Source organism: Rhodnius prolixus, unplaced genomic scaffold (assembly GCF_049639745.1).
Source record: "Rhodnius prolixus isolate KJV_2025 unplaced genomic scaffold, Rpr scaffold_5, whole genome shotgun sequence".
Classification (NCBI taxonomy): domain Eukaryota; kingdom Metazoa; phylum Arthropoda; class Insecta; order Hemiptera; family Reduviidae; genus Rhodnius; species Rhodnius prolixus.
This window is the reverse complement of record NW_027411624.1, coordinates 42,622,149-42,636,295: the sequence shown is the minus strand read 5'-3', so window position 1 is coordinate 42,636,295 and position 14,147 is coordinate 42,622,149. Positions and strand designations below refer to the sequence as shown.

The 14,147-nt window shown below is 35.3% G+C and overlaps 1 protein-coding gene across 5 annotated transcripts in view; it reads right to left on the bottom strand.

Moving 5' to 3' along the window:
* Positions 1–14,147, bottom strand: part of LOC141458916 (E3 ubiquitin-protein ligase RNF19B-like) — a 216,553-nt gene that overhangs the window by 63,489 nt on the left and 138,917 nt on the right. For all 5 annotated transcript variants that reach the window (XM_074137497.1, XM_074137498.1, XM_074137499.1 and 2 more), the window contains 5 exons: positions 12,128–12,317; positions 10,498–10,612; positions 7,731–7,921; positions 6,379–6,523; positions 3,835–3,971 (listed from right to left, as the gene is read on the bottom strand). In XM_074137497.1, the coding sequence (XP_073993598.1) occupies positions 3,835–3,971; positions 6,379–6,523; positions 7,731–7,921; positions 10,498–10,612; positions 12,128–12,317 (778 nt within the window). The remainder of the gene's footprint in view (positions 1–3,834; positions 3,972–6,378; positions 6,524–7,730; positions 7,922–10,497; positions 10,613–12,127; positions 12,318–14,147) is intronic.

The window sequence follows — 14,147 nt, the reverse complement described above, 5'->3', positions numbered from 1 at the left end:
GCCTATAACTGCCTAACATACTTTACTATAAATTTCTCATATTAACCATTAAATAAAATCCAAGGCCTAGACCAGGGGAATCGAACCCACTAACCTACAATACATCTTAGCATTGCGGGTCTAGCCTATAACCGCCTAACATACTTTACTATAAATTTCTCATATTAACCATTAAATAAAATCCAAGGCCTAGACCAGGGGAATCGAACCCACTAACCTACAATACATCTTAGCATTGCGGGTCTAGCCTATAACTGCCTAACATACTTTACTATAAATTTCTCATATTAACCATTAAATAAAATTTAAGGCCTAGAGACCGGGGAATTGAACCCACTAACCAACAATACATCTTAGCTTTGCAGGTCTAGCCTATAACCGCCTAACATACTTTACTGTAAATTTCTCATATTAACCATTAAATAAAATCCAAGGCCTAGACCGGGGGAATCGAACCCACTAACCTACAATACATCTTAGCATTGCAAGTCTAGCCTATAACCGTCTAACATATTTTACTGTAAATTTCTCATATTAACCATTAAATAAAATCTAAAGCCAGAGACCGAGAATCTGATTGACTGATTCTATATGTTTGTAAAACTTGCAGTATCGTAGCGTTGCTAATGGAAAATGAACAGGTAAGTTTTAGTTATCTATCTAATAAGAGGTCGTTTTACGATCTTATGACCTCCAGTAATACAATTATAGAATGTGAACATCCTCAAATCCAAATAATCTACACAGAAATTATAAAATAAACTCTACCTACCAGTAATTTTCATTGAAGGAGCTGTTCTTTTACATTCTTTCTTTTATTATAACTGATGGACATAAGGAGTTCGATTTCCTTAGACATACGAGTTATATCCCAAATTCTTTTATTGTAAGTAAAATTTAAGTTAAGAAATCATGGAAAACTAACATAACGAAATAAACCAAATACCTGTACTTAGTCTCAGTTCTTTCATTCAGTCAATTTATTTTAATAATTATTAAATCATAAACTTCCAAATAATATAATACAAATACCTTATACAATACAGTAACAATAATAAATTAGTCAACTTTGTAATGGCTGCAGTTAACATCCTAGCAGAAGTACCAACTCAAAAATTTGAAATTTAAACAAACGCGGTCACTTAATTCTAAACTTTACCAAACAGATGGCATGATAGTCGCCAATGACATTAAAATAACCTTCCATTGTTTATACTTGGGAGTACGGTCGAATAAATATTTTCTCATTCCTGTTAAAGGAATTGTCTCAAATTCTCTGATATAGTGTGATCAATGGAAATTCTAGTTTTCGAGGTTTTCAGAGAGATCGAAGTTTGTTTTGTGTTTTTTTAAAAAAATAAAATATGTTCTGGGAATATGTTCACTGAAATTAGCTTGGAAATTCAATCGTTATATTGCGTATGGGTATTCCATCAATCAGGAAGCGATTAAAGTACCTCAAGCCCAAAGTAATTTTAATAGTTTAGCTTTTTTATAATAATAAAGTAAGTAATTTTGATAGCTTTTTAATTGTTTGTTAGTTTCCTAAGAGTAACTTACAAATAGCTTTTTAATTGTTTGTTAGTTTCCTAAGAGGAACTTACGTTTTTCTTTAAACTAGCAGTATATTGCACACATGTAAATCTTAAAACTGTTACTTAAACATGAATTTGATTAAGGGCACTTCCGTTAAAAAGATAGTAGTTAGGCTTCCCCTTTTTAGAAGGAAAAAAGTGTCATTTTAGTGTAAAGTAATGTCTGACTACTAATCCATTATCAAAGATTAAATAATGAGATGGTAAAATTTTGTTTTTTGAAGAAATTGGGAGCTAGTAAATCAATCAAGTGAAACTCTTTAAAATAGTGGTAATAAATCGTAAGTAAGGTGGCTTACAGAAGAGTATAATAGGCGGTTCTCTAAAGTGCCAATAATGTAAATTCCATAGTGGTTTGGCGATCAATATACAGTAGCTATAGAGCTTAAGATTGTGAATTAAAGTATCAGAAACTTTGTAAACGAAGTTTTGTCCAATTCTGTTCTTCACTACTAAGTAGTAAGTACTTAATTTCCTTATACCAACTGCTGGCAATTCATATCTGGCAACTCAGTGAAATAAATATACCTACCTTAAAGAAATTAGAATTATGTTCGGTGGCCTCTTGCACTGCTTAGTTAGAGCCTGGCAAATTTACAAGATATTCCGCATTTGATTAAACATATGACATAATAGCATCCAATTCGTTGCGAACATTCGCTGCGATAGTTGTAGGGAACAGTTAATGTAAAATGCGCAGACAATAAAGCCATTACAGGTTTCTAGGAACAGCCTGTTTCAGTGGTACGAGGGTCGTTTGAAAAGTCCGTGCAAAAATAAAAACTACTTAATTTTTTAGGGTAAACCTTTTTTATTTTTCAACATAGTCTCCTTTTAGGCTTATACACTTCGTCCAACGCTGCTCTAGTTTGTTGATCCATTCCGAATAATAGGATTTGTCCGAGTCTGAAAAATAGCCATTCGTTTCTGCAATCACCTCCTCGTTTGAATAAAATCTTTTTCCCGCCAGCCATTTCTTCATATTGGGGAACAAATAGTAGTCCGAGGGAGCCAAGTCTGGAGAATAGGGGGGATGTGAAACGAGTTGGAACCCTATTTCCATTAATTTTGCTACCACAACTGCTGAGGTGTGAGCTGGTGCGTTGTCGTAATGGAAAAGGACTTTTTTGTGGGCCAATCGTGGGCGTTTTTCTTGCAGCTCGGTTTTCAATCGGTCCAATAACGATGAATAATATGCACCTGTAATAGTTTTACCCTTTTCCAGATAGTCGATGAGGATTATTCCTTGCGAATCCCAAAAGACAGTCGCCATAATCTTTCCGGCCGAAGGAACGGTCTTCGCCTTTTTTGGCGCAGATTCCCCCTTGGTAACCCATTGTTTAGATTGTTCTTTGGTCTCAGGAGTGTAGTGATGTATCCATGTTTCATCCACAGTGATGAAACGGCGCTTAAAGTCCTGCGGATTCTTCTGGAACAGCTGCAAACCGTCCTTACACGATTTCGTTTTTGGTCAAGCGTGAGCAATCGCGGCACCCATCTTGCGGATAGCTTTGTCATGTCCAAATGTTGATGCAAAATATTATGTACCCGTTCATTCGAGATGCCCACAGCACTAGCAATCTCACGCACCTTCACTCTTCTGTCATCCATTTCAGGAGTAGTAACCTCAACAGGACGTCCAGAACGTTCAGCGTCACTTGTGCCCATATGGCCACTCCGAAAATTTTGAAACCACTTATAAACTGTTCTAATCGAAGGTGCAGAGTCACCATAATGTTTATCAAGCTTCTCTTTAGTCTCCTGAGGCGTTTTGCCTTTCATAAAGTAGTGTTTAATCAACACACGAAATTCTTTTTCGTCCATTTCTTGAAAATCACTCGACTTCCTCGATTCAAACGAATGCCAAACACAAAGAAATAGACCGATCTGGCTGAAACTTGGTGTGTGTTCTTCCAAGAGATGCTACTAACTAAACATAACCTCGATACGCGCCAGTGGTGCTTTCTCTCTGACTTTGCACGGACTTTTCAAACGACCCTCGTACATGGCTAGATTTCACCGAGTGCCTTCTTTAACAGTGAAAACCAGATGGAAATCGAACAAGAATTTAAGGAAATGCTCATCCATAGATGGATATGTGATACTGCTATAGAACGTGGATAAAATCCAACGACACTCCAGTATCTCATCTAGATTTTCGTCAAATTACACATGACATTTATAACGACTAAACTACTGTAATAATATCTAGTAAATTAAAAGAAATAACAGTACTAACCAATAATTATGGCAGGTACAGCAATGCCTGCCAACAGACCAATTCCTACAGGAGCACCCACCAGGGTGCCCAATTGCCATAAGATTTTCTTTTTCCGGGACCAAGGCTTCTTTCCCCAGAATGTACAACCTGAAGGACTGTAAACAATTTTTTAATGTATATTAATAAAAAGTGATATTACCTATTTAGTTCTAAGTTAATTGGAAATCAATTGAGTCTTCTTTTAAAAAAATAAAGAACCTAAAATAATAAATAAAAATAAAGTACTGTCACAAGAACAGAAAAAGTAAGGCATTAAGTATATATAAAAAAAAATAAAGATTAGTTGAAGATAAAATTCAGATTTCTAAATGTCTCTGTGCTTTATGACTTCAGAAAACTTCTGGACCCAAAGAGTAAACAAAATCTTAGATTTTCTCTCTCCTTTAAGAGCCGTTAGAACCAAACTTTAAAAAGAGATCCAGGCGCCAATGATCGAAGAACTGTGACAGCAATCTTTACGAGGTTTTCGAACCTTCTAGTCACGCAACTTACATACAACAAAAAAAAAGGAGTGACCCAGATTTACACCAACGAAGACTCACAGCAGTCCTAAACCAGAGAGCAACCTTGAGTAGATAAATCATAAGTAAACTGAAGAAGGATGATTTGATTTTGGGAAGATTTATGGGACGCAGAGAAAGACTTTTCTTGCCTCTCCTATTCTCGTTTAGATATCACTGCTGCGGGTGCCATTTTTATCTTAAACATCCCATTTTCCATTAAACAATTTTCCGCATGTTCTATGTTTACTTTTAATCTTCATATCTCATGTTCTTCTACTGAATTCCTGATCATGTAACTGATATTCTCTCTGTCACGAGTAAGAATCTTCTGATGCCCGAAAATAATAAATCTTTCTCTGATCTCTGATCTCTATCCTCACCTTGCAGCAGTTTTATTCTATTTTTTTTAAATTCAACAACGTATTGAAGAGACTGTCTGTTAAGTCTTAAAGTAAGTCTTTGGAAATGATTTCTAGTTTTTACTCAATATGAGAGCTTTTTTTTGTTTTTCTTGTATGTTCTCTGGAAGGCTTTAATCGAATCTTTCTATAGAGAAAATTCAGTCGATTTTTCCTTTTCTTGATTTATACTAATCCAAAGCCCTTTTTGACAGAACATTACTGTAAAAATGGAAACTGAAAAAAAAAGGAAGCATTCTTTCCATAATTAAGCAAAGTTTTGATTGAGTTATCACTAAGGAACGGATTTTTATGTATTTAAAAATGCCAAATATTTAATTAAAATATGCATTTATTTTCGTCAATTATGTGGAAAATATGTGATTTTCTTAAAATATTTTCTGGAATATTTAAGTAAAATGGACATTTTTTTTGGGGGGGGGGAGGCAAATTATAATTATTTATACAAGAAAAGAACATTTTTACCATTATAAATAAGTTTGTGGAAAGGGATATCTGCTCTAACCAAAGCCCGACACAGATCTGTACTCAGAGTAGACTTACTTGATGATGGAGATGTAAGGAAGGCTTGTTAGGACGTCCTCTCTTTCTTTCTGTTTTTATTCTCTATGTGCGATCCGGTGGCAATATGTTGGGTGACTTGGGAACGTTGAGAGCAAGAAACGCGCTTGTCACAAACTGTGCAGTACAAAATGTCTCCATCACTTCGAAAAAAGTTCTGCTGGAAACTCGCGAAGATATTTAGCAACCAGTTGTTTGTTTGAGGCCGATGTTCGTGGCATTTCACCCAAAAAAGAATACACTAAGTGACCGAACGAAATGAATTGGACACTTCAACGAACGAGCTGAAAGAACAGACAACGTCAGACAACTTCAAAGAACTAACAAGTGCCCGTCACTGTTTAGCAGCATTCTGTGTAAATTACAATAACCATTGTACCCACTGTGATTCACAGCCCTACAGTCTGTGGTTCACAGTTCCTGTCAACCATCTCCAAATTATGAAAATATGCCCAAAATGAAAAATATGAAAAAATATGTACATATTTTGATTAAATATGTAGAAATATTTATTTATTTTAATCAAATATGTATAAATATGCGATAACATCCAAATATGTGGAAATATGTGAAATAAAAGTAGACTCAAACGGCTTAAAAAGTGTCAGTATGAATACTTCTAGTTGAAAAACGTCTGTAAATTGCCTAGAAAAAAATATGTAAATACATACGAATCCGTTCCCTAGTTATCACTAACGAGTTTGAATGAAACGAAAAGATCGATTGGATGACAAAGCAGAGTCGTCCAAGAAACTTCTACTGTATTCTGAAAGAATAAGAGTGAAGATTAGATGAAACCTCTCCACTGGACTGTGCAAGGATTCTTGTTTAATTCAAGAGAGACCCAGTTGGCGAAAAGAGATCATGGACTACTGTCTTGCCAAGATGGATATCAGACTTATAAAGACTTCCTTCCACACAGTCACTTTTATTAATAACATAGCAACTTCAGAGTTCTTGTACCATTAACACTAACAATCTGATTACCTACTTATTATCTAATAAATAGAAAATATTACCTAAGATAATGGAGATCTGAGATTTCTTTCATACAAAGCCAACAAAATTCAGCACCGCAAACAGCACAAGAGATATGATTACAGCTTCCGTCATCCATCTTGACTATTAATACTTGGCATCTAGGACATGGCTTTATATCATCTCCTGTAATAAAATATTATACATTATTATATACATCAAACAATGATACTATAATATTAAACACTGTTTTGAAATACTCGTTCATCTACTTTGAGGTTGATGTTACCAAAATCTCTCACTCGATCTCTAAAATCGACATTCTGGTGTGAAACACTCTCTTCAACTTTCAATGTTATGATCAAAACATTAACTGTAAACTTGGGAGATTTTATTAACATGTTAAGTGTGTTAGACGTGAATAGACGTTAAACCAAATCTCTGTTACGGTGCGTTCCACGTGTATACTCGTGAAAAATCTAAAATTGCTATTAACTATAAAAACTCGAAATTTTAATAAAATACAATAAGAATATTATTTGGTGGGATGTTTCCTTTATCTTACCACTAGAACTGCCAAGTATTTTATACGGAGGGGGTTGGTGGGAATCAGCAAAATGATAAGTGGTGGTACATGTTTGGTCTCCTCATTAGAGATTGAGGAATTAAGCGCACAAATAAAAGCTCTCAACCCTTGTGCAATGCCCGTTTTTGCCTTAGATAGAGGTTCAGACCTCTCAGTACGAGCATGATTTCATTTTGCCCAGAATTCAAAAAGCTCTTTTCTTCCTTGTAAAAGCTCTTGCGTCACTGCATACGAGAAGAAGGGGTGCAAGATTTTGAAAGAGCACAGAATGCTCTCTGGTAATCTCATGCCCAAGAGATTGCAGAAAAAGTCGCTTGCAGTGCGACTATTACGACTATTGTAAACTTTTGGTTGTTTTGCCCTGCTGCGTTCGACGTGTATACACGTCATTGTCTGATTTTAATTCCGCACACCGTTGGGGGGGGGGGGGATTTTTAAAACTAAATTACACGTTTAATTGGTTAAAAATAATAAAAGGCACTGGAATGTGACAAAATTAACCTAAAAATTAAAATTTGGGGCCAGATGAATCAATTTTTAATGAGAGAATATTGAACTTTATTTTTTCTTTTTACTTCTTCTTAATCTTTGTAAAAGAAAGTATTGTTATCGTGCAGGCTTCTTCGTACGCTTAGCAACACTTTTCTACTCTTAAAAGCCGCACTGGTTTGTCAAGTCTTTACCTCCGTCAAAATACGTGCAGTGATTGATACTTGTTCCTTAACAAAACCTACTACACTGGCAACCTCGGCCAGTTTTACTAAACTTACATTTCTAATTTACCTGAAGAAAAAAAACCCAACTTACTGTGATGAGAATCCTGAGAGAAAGATAAGGAAGAAGAACGAACATTAGGACTACGTTGTGCTCTGGCCGCGTCGCAGGTTTGATTCGGATGCCATGCCGCTTTACAATGATAACAGAAATAAGAATCACAACCTTCTCGTTCGCATTTAATTTTAGGACAACTCGCACAACCAGATGCTATTACCGCATAACTGTAACAATAATAATAATAATAATAATAATAATAATAATAATAATAATAATACAACAAATATAGCTAGCTTATATAACATTTTTATTTTATCATTTTCTTGATAATATAAATTAATTACATACAATTATTCCGTTACGAATAAATGAATGGGAAAAACTAAAGCAATTTTCTCAACTTAAAAAGTTATACTAAAGTAGGTCTAGAGGCCTTGGATTTTATTTAATGGTTAATATAAGAAATTTATAGTAAAGTATGTTCGGCGGTTATAGGCTAGACCCGCAATGCTAAGATGTATTGTTGGTTTAGTGGGTTCGATTCCCCCGGTCTAGGCCTTGGATTTTATTTAATGGTTAATATGAGAAATTTATAGTAAAGTATGTTAGGCGGTTAAGAGACTAGACCCGCAATGCTAAGATGTATTGTTGGTTTAGTGGGTTCGATTCCCTTGTCCTAGACCTTGGATTTTATTTAATGGTTAATATGAGAAATTTATAGTAAAGTATGTTTGCTAGTCGCCTCCGTCCACAATACCGAATTGGTAGATGGACGTTAAAACCCTGCCTGAAAAAATAGGCGATTACTTTAGTTTTTACTAAAGTAGGAAAAAATATAAATGGTTCAGTGCTTCTTATCTGACACTGAGATCCAAGAATAAGTTTGTGTACTCGACCGCCAATATTTACAATTTCAAACAATTTAGAAGGAGAAGCTGATGTTAACATCAAACTAACTGAAAGAATTTAATTTTATTCCCTGAAAATATTAAATAAAACATAAAATCCATTATTAATTATAAATTAACAATCTAAAACAACTATTATAGATTAAACACGATACTTGTCTTTATTTTCTTGATTGAAATATCTCCAAATTAAAAATTGTATTTATTTTTCGAAGTACAAAGATTTGTCAATCAGAGAAAGATCTCTTCAAAAGCCAAAAGAAGTGGACCTAAAATTGCACAATAGTTGATCTGTAATGGTTGAAATTTAAATTGGTATTCAGTTGAAACTAACCAAGGTAAGTAAATTAAACTACAGCTTGAAAAGAAAAAGCTTAAGGGACTAGTCCCTTGGAAAGTAATTGGTCTTTTCTTTATAAAGGAGCAGTCCTGTATGTTTTGCGCAGTATCGAAGGTTAGATCTATCCCCTTTCACGGCTTTGAATGATCGCCTTTTTTTTCCGCCTGACTTTTCTTAATGTAGATTTCTTTTACTTCCATCGCTAGCATAATCTGAGCTTTTTTTCTTTTTTTACTTTATTATTGATTTCAAAGATGGTTTTGGTTTTTTCGACCGTTGTTGATACGATGATTTTTGGTGAATATCGAGGTGCGGTCTTAAATAAAATAACTTTGTTGCTTTATACCAACGTTTCGGTAATTTTTACTACCTTCTTCAGGGTCTGTACAAAAGGAATATTACACTAATTTTGATAAAATTTAAAAAATAAAATTAAATAAATAAAAATTATTTCTAAAACATAAAATTAATTGGATAGATAAATATAATTTGGAAAGACTTACATTATAAAAAAAAAAAAGTCTGTGAAGTTCAATGTAGAGCTACGAGTATATCATCATAACTGTTAAGGAATTCACGGAAAAGCGGGTTTATATAGAGGTAAGGGAGGGGTGAAAACAATAAGGCTGGAAAAACCTAAGGTATGTGGTGAGTACGAGTATGTGTGAGTACAGACCCTCGTACTTTGTTAAGTTACTATTTGAAGAACGTTATTGTAGAAATTTGAAAGATTGTTCGTGTCTGTCCTAAAGTTGATACATTTTTGTTGTTTTTTAATGTGAATCATTTCTAATATGTTCCGTTTGTTTCTGTTGGTGTTAGTTGCAAGTATGGAAGTGTTGTCAAAGTCAAATTCGTGTTGTAAGTCTACGAGGGTCGTTTGAAACGTCCGTGCAAAGTCAGAGAGATAGCACCACTGGCGCGTATCGAGGTTATGTTTAGTTAGTAGCATCTCTTGGAAGAACACACACCAAGTTTCAGCCAGATCGGTCTATTTCTTTGTGTTTGGCATTCGTTTGAATCGAGGAAGTCGAGTGATTTTCAAAAAATGGACGAACAAGAATTTCGTGTCTTGATTAAACACTACTTTATGAAAGGCAAAACGCCTCAGGAGACTAAAGAGAAGCTTGATAAACATTATGGTGACTCTGCACCTTCGATTAGAACAGTTTATAAGTGGTTTCAAAATTTTCGGAGTGGCCATATGGGCCCAAGTGACGCTGAACGTTCTGGACGCCCCTGTTGAGGTTACTACTCCAGAAATCATTGATAAAATCCATGATATGGTGATGGATGACAGAAGAGTGAAGGTGCGTGAGATTGCTAGTGCTGTGGGCATCTCGAATGAACGGGTACATAATATTTTGCATCAACATTTGGACATGACAAAGCTATCCGCAAGATGGGTGCCGCGATTGCTCACGCTTGATCAAAAACGAAATCGTGTGAAGTGTTGCAAGGACGGTTTGCAGCTGTTCCAGAAGAATCCGCAGGACTTTAAGCGTATGACTTTTCAAACGACCCTCGTAAAACAGTTTTTTTTATTTTTTACCTGCAGTCAGGTGCTGGACACCATCGGGTATCCGGTTCAACGGCCAAAACTCTACGGACCATGAAGTCTTCGTATTTTTCATACTGATTCTTATCATTTAATATCATTCGTATATCTAGAAAATAAAAATTATAAAATGAGTTAAATCATTACAGAAACAGTGGGTGATACAAATACTTAATAGTTCTGATAATGAACGTAATATTTAGATTAATAATATTGGAATTATTTCTCTATTATTTTTCGGAGACTAAGAAGAGGACATAAATAAATAAAATAAATAAATAAAATAAATAAATAAAATAAATAAAATAAATAAATAAAATAAATAAATAAAATAAATAAATAAAATAAATAAATAAAATAAATAAATAAAATAAATAAATAAATAAAAACTCCTTTTACTGACGTTTCGGCAAATTAATTGCTTTTTTCAGTAACTACAAAACTGAATTCATACAAATGTACAATAATACTATCAGTAGTATTATTTTGTCTAGTTATTTTGTAATTTGTAGTATTAATAATACAGTAGTATTATTAATACAGGGTGGGGCAAAAGGTATGAACCGGTTTTAAAGGGATGTAAAGCAAAAACAATTCAACTCACAGAAATTATGTTTATATTGTTTAATTCAGTACAGAATCTAGTTTTTTAATTAAGTTTGAAAGATGATATCACGTAGGTGGCGGCCGTCAGCCGCGATACCAAGAAATGTTGGACAGAATTCCAGAAAAATTCAACATTTTTCAACAGTGACGAGGCCCATTTTCACCTGTGTGGAGCTGTTAATAAACAGAATTTTCGCTATTGGGCTAATGAAAACCCAAGGGAAATTCACCAGAGGTCACTTCACTACCCTAAAGTGACTGTATGGTGTGCAAGTATCCCAATTTGGGATTATTGGTCCTTACTTTTTCGAGGATAATGGGCGAACCGTCACTGTCATCGCTATGTGACAATGTTGGAAGAGTTTTTTTTTGGAACCTGAACTGGAAGAATTGAGTGAAGCAACTAATCTGGGGGGGCATCTGGTTCCAACAGGACGGGGCTAGCATCCCCAACACTGCTAGGATTTCAATGGCGAGATTGAGGCAAGTGTTCCCCCAGCGCCTCGTCTCTTTGGAGGGGTGACGTGGAGTGACCTCACCAGATTTGAGCATTTGAGATTTTTTTCTCTGAGGGTACATAAAGGAAAAAGTTTTTAAACACACAGTCCACATACCCAGGAAGAACTTAAGGACAGAATCAGAGAGGAAGTTACGGCAATAGCCATCGAAATGTTGTCAGAAGAGCTGTTGAAAACTTCAAAATTCGCCTTTAAGAGTGCATCGCAGCTGACGGCCGCCACCTACGTGATATCATCTTTCAAACTTAATGTAAAAAACTAGATTCTGTACTGAATTAAACAATATAAACATAATTTCTGTAAGTTGAATTGTTTTTGTTTTACATCCCTTTAAAACCCGGTTCATACCTTTTGCACCACCCTGTATTACGAGTACAAAATTTCGGGAGCCATTTCAGGAAAGAGTTGCTGGTGTGATGATAGCTTTACGGGCCATCATCTTTAACCCTCTCGGCTATCTTCTTACAAGGAATAAAAGACTACCAATAATTTATACAAACCGTTCGGATGCATGGCTTCGGCACATTGTGGACAAGATACAGGCACTCTTGATTCAGATATCTCAATTCTAAGATAAACTTGTAAACAATCATAACAAGATTTATGTGGACAGGTGACCAACAGAGGGAAGTATTCAGGTGCCAGTTCATTTAAACACAGGCTACACTCCAATCTTTTAGTGCCATCACTCTGGAAAAAAAAGTACCAAAAATAATAAGCTAATTAAAGAATAATATATTTTTTTAAGGACAAAAAGTTTTTTTAAAAATTTACTCCAATCAAATCTAATTTCTTTGACATGATTAGCGTTCATAACGCTGAGATATTCAAATCTATTAACCACATGCACACGCATACGAGGGTCGTTTGAAAAGTCCGTGAAAAAATAAAAACTACTTAATTTTTTGGGGTAAACCTTTTTTATTTTTCAACATAGTCTCCTTTTATGCTTATACACTTCGTCCAACGCTGCTCTAGTTTGTTGATCCCTTCCGAATAATAGGATTTGTCCAAGTCTGAAAAATAGCCATTCGTTTCTGCAATCACCTCCTCGTTTGAATAAAATCTTTTTCCCGCCAGCCATTTCTTCATATTGGGGAACAAATAGTAGTCCGAGGGAGCCAAGTCTGGAGAATAGGGGGGGATGTGAAACGAGTTGGAACCCTATTTCCATTAATTTTGCGACCACAACTGCTGAGGTGTAAGCTGGTGCGTTGTCGTGTTGGAAAAGGACTTTTTTGTGGGCCAATCGTGGGCGTTTTTCTAGCAGCTCGGTTTTCAAACGGTCCAATAACGATGAATAATATGCACCTGTAATAGTTTTACCCTTTTCCAGATAGTCGATGAGGATTATTCCTTGCGAATCCCAAAAAGACAGTCGCCATAATCTTTCCGGCCGAAGGAACGGTCTTCGCCTTTTTTTTTTGGCGCAGATTCCCCCCTTGGTAACCCATTGTTTAAATTGTTCTTTGGTCTCAGGAGTGTAGTGATGTATCCATGTTTCATGCACAGTGGCGAAACAACGCTTAAAGTCCTGCGGATTCTTCTGGAACAGCTGCAAACCGTCCTTGCAACACTTCACACGATTTCGTTTTTGGTCAAGCGTGAGCAATCGCGGCACCCCCATCTTGCGGATAGCTTTGTCATGTCCAAATTTGGATGCAAAATATTATGTACCCGTTCATTCGAGATGCCCCACAGCACTAGCAATCTCACGCATCTTCACTCTTCTGTCATCCATCACCATATCATGGATTTTATCAATGATTTCTCCGAAAATTTTGAAACCACTTATAAACTGTTCTAATCGAAGGTGCAGAGTCACCATAATGTTTATCAAGCTTTCTCTTTAGTCTCCTGAGGCGTTTTGCCTTTCATAAAGTAGTGTTTAATCAACACACGAAATTCTTTTTCGTCCATTTTTTGAAAATCACTCGACTTCCTCGATTCAAACGAATGCCAAACACAAAGAAATAGACCGATCTGGCTGAAACTTGTTGTGTGTTCTTCCAAGAGATGCTACTAACTAAACATAACCTCGATACGCGCCAGTGGTGCTATCTCTCTGACTTTGCACGGACTTTTCAAACGACCCTCGTATTTCAGAATAACTGTAGCTGTATTTATCGAGTTTTTTTATTTATTTGCGTAGTTATATAAAAAACAGGAAGATTAACAGCTGTGAAGGAGAAAACGTTTAACTTAATGAAAAATCAATGTACGCTTCAATTAGCGTAGATTGTAGGACGCAGAAATGTATGAATGTAAATGACCTTGCATTTTACTACTACTGCTTTCTAAATAATCTATCATGAATCTAATTTGTATGTATTTAATTTGTTTTGAAAACAAAGTTGTATTTATTTATTTATTTTTTACATAATTTTTTGAATCCATCTTTGTTGTTAGGAAAGAGATTTGACGCTATTAGGTAGAATAAAATAAAAAAATCACTAGTGTACGAGGGTCGTTTGAAAAGTGCGTGCAAAGTCAGAGAGATAGCACCACTGGCGCGTATCG